Source organism: Drosophila gunungcola, unplaced genomic scaffold (assembly GCF_025200985.1).
Source record: "Drosophila gunungcola strain Sukarami unplaced genomic scaffold, Dgunungcola_SK_2 000102F, whole genome shotgun sequence".
Lineage (NCBI taxonomy): Eukaryota > Metazoa > Arthropoda > Insecta > Diptera > Drosophilidae > Drosophila > Drosophila gunungcola.
Genome location: NW_026453264.1, coordinates 15,648 through 23,344, shown reverse-complemented (window position 1 = coordinate 23,344; position 7,697 = coordinate 15,648). Strand labels below are relative to the sequence as shown.

The following is a 7,697-nucleotide window of genomic DNA, read 5'->3' as shown; positions in this document are numbered from 1 at the left end:
CGGCCACGTGATGCCGATAACAAAATCCCGGCGGCAACTCCCAGTCCCGTTTTCGTCTCCTGTGTTTCTACAAATTTAACTGTAGAGCACTCTGGCCGGACTGAAGCCTACCCCAGCCTATGAAAAAGTCCTAACAGTTTGGCGCCCGAACAGGGACGACCTATCCTGTAGGAGTTGGGTTTTTTTTTGGTATCAACCGCATGGCTTAAAGATCCATATCCAGCCGTGAGATTTTGTTTTGATTAGGAGCACCCAAGATTTAAAAGCCTAGACAAAGAGTAAATAGGAGCACCCCGGAAGCCAGCTCAGCCGCCGACTTGCGCCCCAGCCGCGCCACCTACAGCACTCACCGTGACGAGGACACAATCACCACGCTCACCGTGGACACCGGATCCCCTGCCGCCAGTCGGGAGACCTAGCCACTCCCACCTCATCATCCAGCAGTCATCCGCGCGACGCCCACTCAGAGGCCCTACAGCAGCGGACTCCCAGCCGCACCGTACACCGGGTCGACCGATGAAAACGGACTTAGAACGAAAAGCATTGGAGGACGCAGAAGAAAAACCAGCTTCGTCGACCGCTGCTCAGATCGAGGAGGGGAGCTTCTCCGCGTCCGACGACGCATCCGCGACATAAGACATTGGGGGTCAGGTGGATTTCCTACCGGCGAAAGGACGAACTCCAAGCTCTACTCAAGGAGGGGGCACCCTTCTCTTCGTGCCGTCCCCAGAACATCGTCACACGAGCCCAGGACGCGGAATCCAAGGCTCCAACCCCGCGGCCCGATCGCCACCCCAGCATATGTCAGCAGCCGCGTTCGCCGAAAAGCTTCGAGGATGGGGCGTCCTTTTCGATGGACAAACCAACCCCCTTCACTTCATGGAACGAGTCGAGGAAGGCGCTACAGCATACAGCGTCCGGAACAGCGACATCCCACGGGCCATCGCTGGCTTGCTATCAAGCCGTGCCGAAGGCTGGTACCGAGCCTACCAGATGCACGCCGTGCCCTGGGAAACTTTCAAGTGGGAGTTTTTGGAGTTTTTCCTCCCTGCACGGTATTATCAGCGCCTTTAGGATGCAATCAGGGCCCGCCACCAGCAAGGCGGCGAGCCTTTCAAATTCTATGTGATAGAACTACGCCTGATGATGTTCCAGGGGGCGAACTACTCGTTCGACCAGGAGCTCGAAAGGATCTACGAGAACCTGCTGCCGGAGTATCAACTGTTTATAAGGCGCCATGAATTCTCCTCCCTGGAAGGGTTGACACAACTAGCCACCGCGTTCGAAAAAGCTCGGGATCGAGACCCAGTAAGGCAAGCAGCAGTAGTCCCATCCGCCAGTGGTAGCTACACTACAAGGAGCAGCCCTCCGCCCGGCCCTCGCCGACGAGTCCAGCGATATCAAACCGGATGATCTCCCAGGAGGCGGATCTCCCGCTGCGCGGAGGTGGTACACTTCGTCCGGGAATGCCAGAACCCACTAGTCCTATACTGCTGGGACTGCGGGAATGGTGGTGTCCGCACCATTGACTGCTGCCGCCAGTCGGGAAACAGCCAGGGTCCTCGCACACACAGGGAGCAGGCGGCGACCCACCCAGCGCTCCCCCACCATTAGTTCCACCCCTTCGTTTGACGGGAGGCCGGATCGTCGCCACGGTTTCCATCGAGGGACAACTCTTCTCAGCAACAATTGACACGGGAGCCTCCAGAAGCTTTGTCAGCGAAGCGGTCGCCAACCGACTCGATTCGGGTCGGACAACAAGGACCAACGAGGGAGTCACAACGGTTCCCATACCCGCTCCAAGGCATCACATCACGTCGACCGCGGGCCAGAACCCAACCCCAGTTCCATCGGAGCACTCGCCACCACCGATCCTCCCCGGCACTACCACGGAAATAACAACGGCCGATGTCACCATCAAGGAAAACCAGTACAACCTCCAGCCTTTTCGGAAGTATCTCGCGACAGGAACTTCCACCGACGACCCGGATACGCCACAATCTTTCCCGAGAAGCCCGCAGGGAATCGGGAAGTATCAACTACCCGCCCAACCGGACACAGAGAACGCTCAGAGGCGCAATCCGTTCCGGATGCATTGCCCTCACGGACACCTGGCTACTGTCGCGGAATCCCCGCCGGAATCGCTAGTGTCTGAAGAACCTCTCGACGCGGAAACTCTCCGGTTCCTTCAAGAGGAGCTTAGGCATACCGCTGAAACAGCGATATTATTCCAAGAACCCGGCCATGCAGCGTATCATCAACGAGCAGGTGGACGAACTGCTGCAGGACGAACCCTCTCGAAGCCCGAAAGAAGACAGGGGACATGCGAATGTGCGTTGACTATCGTCAACTCAACGGACACTCCATACCCGACGCGTACCCGCTTCCACGCATCAACCATATCCTGGATCGTCTACGGAACGCCCGGTACATCTCCACGTTGGACCTCAAAAACGGGTACTGGCAGATTCCCATGGCAGAAGCCAGTCGAGAATTCACCGCATTTACTGTCCCCGGACGTGAACTCTTCCACTGGAAAGTCATGCAGTTTGGACATCACTCCGCCCCAGCGACTTTCCAACGAGCCCTGGACAGCGTCATCGGCCCCGATATGGAGCCCCACGCCTTCGCTTATTTAGACGACATCATTATCCATGCGCCTTCGAGAAGCGAATCTACTCTTAAATCGGAGTAAGTGCAAGTTCTTCCAAAGAAGATTAGTGTATTTGGGTCACCAGATCAGCGAGGAAGGCATCAGGACAGACCCCGTCAAAATAACGGCAATTCAGGGACTACATCCCCCGACTAACGTCAAGGAACTTCGCCGCCATCTCGAAATCGCATCTTGGTACAGACGTTTTGTCCAAGACTTTGCCTCCCTAGTACAACCCATGTCGCCTCTTCTGAAGAAGGGAGTAGAGTAACCCTGGGAAGAACCCCAACAGCAGGCGTTCGATTTTGCTTAAGGCGCGACTGACGTCCGCCCCGGTATTGGCCTGCCCAAATTTTGAGTATAAGTTCCAGCTTCAGACGGACTCCAGCGGCAAAGGACTCGGCGCGGTCCTCACCCGACGAACGAGTAATCGCCTACGTGAGGAGAACTTTCGGCCACTGAAAAGGAGGGCCTCGCCATTGTGTGGGCCACCCGAAAGTTCCGTTGCTACCTGGAGGGTTATAAGTTCGACGTGATCACAGAACGAATGATGCAGGAGCAGGTCCAAAGACGTCCCGAGAAATTTACGGACTACTCCCTGGATAATGGACATCTCTATAGGCACATAGGGCATACCAAAGGCGTCAGGGTAGGCAAGCTGTGCATACCCCGAGAACAGCGTCAACCCGTTTTAGGTGAATGCCACGACCATCCCTCCGCGGGCACCTGGGCATCTGGAAGACGCTCAGGAGGATCGCCCAACGTTACTTCTGGCCTGGACTTCATCGGGACGTGGTACGGTATGTCACTATCTGTCTGACCTGCCAACAGTACAAGGTTAGCCAGCGTAAACCAGCTGGCAAGATGCTCACTCGCCAACTTACGGAGTCGTTCGCGCTCGTCGGAGTCGACCTCGTCGGACCCCTTCCCCGGACCGCCGGGGAAACACAATGCTCCTGGTTTTCATCGATATATTCTCCAAGTGGGTAGAACTCATCCCGTTGAAGAAGGCCATTGCCGCCCAACTGGAGTTCGGATTCCGAGAAAGGATCCGCTCTCGCTTTGGAGCCCCCAGGAGGTTGATTTGCGACAACGGCACGCAATTCCAAAGCCAAAGCTTCCGGGCGTTATTCAACTGGAATACAGCGTTCCGTACTCCCCCCCAGCAAAATCCGAAGGAGCGCGCCAACCGTACTATCAAGACAATAATAGCACAATATGTGAATCAGGATCATCGGACAAGGGGCCAACTAGTGCCCGAGATCTCCCTCGGCATAAACACCAGCATCTCAGATAGCACAAGGTTTAGTCCGGCCTATCTAGTACAAGGTCGGGAGCATAGGTTGCCAGGTGCCCTCTTCGATGCGATCGCACCCGACTTACATGCTTCGCCGTTGGACCAAAAGGCTTCAGGAAGCGTTCCGCACCGCCCTGGAACCAACCAAATAGCTTCTCAGGAACAAAGTCAACACTACAACCTGAGGCGACGTTTAAGGTGGTGAAATTTCTATCATCGAATATCGTGCGTCTACAGCAGGTAGACGGCCGGAAGAGGCGTACAGCTGGCATAGGCGATCTGAAGGAATATCATCCGCGCGAAGAACAATACGACGACTCTATAGAAGACCCCAGAAGGAGCGATTCTCAACCCACACTTGATAACGAACCCGATACAACTCTACCAGGGTAGACGTAAGCGGCGAACCCAGTAACAAGTTGCCTTTAAGCGGGAAAATTGTATCGAATAGGCTAGTTAAAGATAGTTTGATCTTCGCACTCAGGCTAGGAAAGTTAGGTAACGTAGTACTAGGCTAACTATTTGGGCACCTTTCACAGACAACCACATTCAACAGACTCACGCCCCGGACCGCCGTCTACCCCCCCGCTCTCGTCACATCCATCCAGGCTCAGGATCACCGGCGCGTGCGATATCTTCGTGAAATAGACGGCGCTAATTTTCGCGTCAACGTGACTGCTCGGGGAGAAGTCATCATGGCCCACCGCCCAGTTCTTTAACCACCCAACCCTATTCGAAAACCCAACTTCTCAGCCATTGAAGGCATTATTATGTTAAGTTCTCATTACATGTTAAGTTTTCAAATATAGATTTAAGCTTAAAACCTAAGATATCCTAGTTTCAAATATAAGCGCGTGCGGTTGCCAGTGTTGATCAACAAGATCGGTCAGCTGGCCAGTCGGGTCGAATGCCGATAGTATCGATAAGTTATCGCATTCACCCATGAACGAGCGAGCGTGCTGTTAAAGGGCAGCTTAGTGCTGATGGCGCGAGCGTGCTGTAAAGCACGAAACAAGCGTGTCGAAGTGGAACAGCGATCGGCTGAGATCGCTCTCTTTCTTTTGCGGCAGCCGAGCTGAACGGACCAACACGGAAAACAGCGGAAGGCACCAGCGGGCGGCGACATCAGACCAAGCTCTGAAGTAAGATAAGCAGCAGAGTTCAGAGACAGACAGTACCGAGTGCGCAGGTTAGGGAGAATAAAAGAATGAATAAATGGAAGATAAATTTGTGAAATTAAAACCCCGCCGATTTCCCCGCGTCCCCTCCCTCGCTCCGCGCAGGGCGCAGTCGAAATCCCCGCGAGTTAAACCTGCGCCGGTCCCATTTTCGTGTGGCGTTTCCGAGGTTTGTTTTCTCTACGCAACACGGACGACGAGGCCGGCCACGTGATCCCGATAACGAAACCCCGGCGGCAACTCCCAGTCCCGTTTTCGTCTCCTGTGTTTCTACAAATTCAACTGTTGAGGACTCTGTCCGGACTGAAGCCTATCCCAGCCTATGAAAAAGTCCTTACACTAAAAATGAATACATGGTTTGCATTATAATTGCTATCGATAAGGAACCAAATTTTGAGAATAGAGTATTAGCCATAGTCAGAAACAGAGCACAGCCTCTATTAATTTCAGATTTCGAATATGAATATATAAATAGGTACAATCTAGATTTTTATCCTTTAATACATTGCTCAAATATACAAAAAGCAATAGTATTGAGTACCATTCCAGGTTAACAAGTAAGATCAGTCAGAAATCTTTAAATGATGGTTTCAAAGAAATAATTCCATTAAATAACTTAAAATTAAAATTACAGTAAATAAACATGATGAAGTATTAGTAAACCGCATTAACACAGCGCGTGTACTTGATCAAATTGCGATCGAATTAAATACTTATAAAACAAAGGTACAATTTAACTATTTCTGTACCAACTGTATTAAATACTCCATTGACCGTAGAAACTAGAGACGATCCAGAATTATCAGATTCGCCAGTACTTGAGCCGGCTGAGTCAGATGACCCCGTCTCTACTACGATACAAACGATAGCCTTATAGAAGAAAAACCGACCACAATGGCGGATGGAACCATTGCCCAAAAAGCATACATAAGAGAAATATCGAATGCCATCCCCGAGCTCAACGGGCAAGGGCTACACCTTCAAAGATTCATAACAGCTTTGAAGTTGGTTAAAAAGGCACATAAAAGGCACATTCGAAGTTTTGGCTGTAGAAGTCATTAAATCCAAAATAATAGGATCAACATTAAACAGAATTCAAAACGACACAACTATAGATGCCATAATCAAAAAACTGCAAGACACTATAGTCGGCGAAACATCCGACGTAGGTAAAGCCAAAATGGCAATAACAAGCCAGAAAGGCAAAACAGCAGAAAATTTCACAACAGAAATAGACAATCTACGAAAGCTCCTTGAAGCTTTGTAGATTGATGAAAGCCACTCGCCCGAGCACGCTGACAAATTCAGCACTAAGGAAGCCATCACCACAATGCTTAAAAATTGTGAGCATGGCCGCCTTAAAATAATATTGGAAGCAGGCAATTTTGCAACTATGAACGAAGCTGTCACCAAGGTGGAAACAAACTCGGTGGAAACTACCGTGGGGGAAACAAAAATGGAAATAACAACAATAATCAAAACAACAACGTTAGGGTAGCCCAAACGAATTCGGGAAACTCCCAAACACCTTAAGATACACAGCAGTAGATAACATCAAAATTCACACCATAAATTTCAGTTAGAGTTCATTCGTCACTTTCATAAACGTAGCAACAGGAAAAGAATTAGTTTTTCTACTAGATACAGGTGCGGAAAATTCCATATTGAAGGAAAATTCCGATATTTTTCAACACATTCAAAATAATCATATAATAAACATACAAATACATACATACATAAATACAAACTTCTAAATATATAATCCCACACGATTTCCATATCGTAAATTTACATTTCGCTATTCCTATTTCAAGCCGTCTGAAGACTAGCTTATAATTAGACAAATAACCTCAAATATCCGTTTATTGTACCATTTACATACAGTTCTGGCAACAACTCCCTAATTCTGCCAGCAAGATCCCAAGTCGTCCGAAAAGTGGAAATAAATTCAGAAGAAGACAGTGTATTAAATCCGAATCAAGAAATCCAGCATGGTATTTATATTGCAAATACCATAACAACATTCCAAAATGCATACATAAGACTATTAAACACAACAAATATAGCTCAGGTAGTTTACATTAACAATATTCAAAATGAACCACTTTCAAACTACGATGTAGTACAAACAGACCTAAAAAACCAATCAATAATTTTTATAAACAAAAACTGAGATTAAATGATGATGAACCCGTTATACATATAAAATTTTAGAAATCCTCATAGTCAACAAGACGAGATTAAAAAACAAGTTCAAAAACTCATTAATGACAAAATAGTGAAACCCTCTGTATCACCTTATAACATCCCACTTCTATTAGTACCCAAAAAGTCACATCCAAATTCGGAAAAGAAAAAATGGTGATTGGTAATTGACTATCGTCAGATTAATAAAAAACTCTTGTCTGATAAATTTTCACTCCCTAGAATTGATGATATTTTCGGTCAACTAGGTAGAGCAAAATATTTCTCATGCCTTGACTTAATGTCCGGTTTTCACAAAATTGAACTCAAAAAATGTAACATCCTTTTCAACAAACAATGATTCATATCGCTCCACGCGCTTACC

General features: G+C 48.7%; 1 protein-coding gene across 1 annotated transcript; it reads left to right on the top strand.

Annotated features, from left to right (window-relative positions):
* The first annotated feature begins 3,603 nt into the window (after positions 1-3,603).
* LOC128265216 (uncharacterized) lies at positions 3,604-4,343 on the top strand. The gene is made up of 2 exons (XM_053001090.1): positions 3,604-4,003; positions 4,060-4,343. Exons 1-2 carry the CDS (start codon positions 3,604-3,606, stop codon positions 4,341-4,343), a joined length of 684 nt encoding a protein of 227 aa, XP_052857050.1.
* Positions 4,344-7,697: the final 3,354 nt, after the last annotated feature.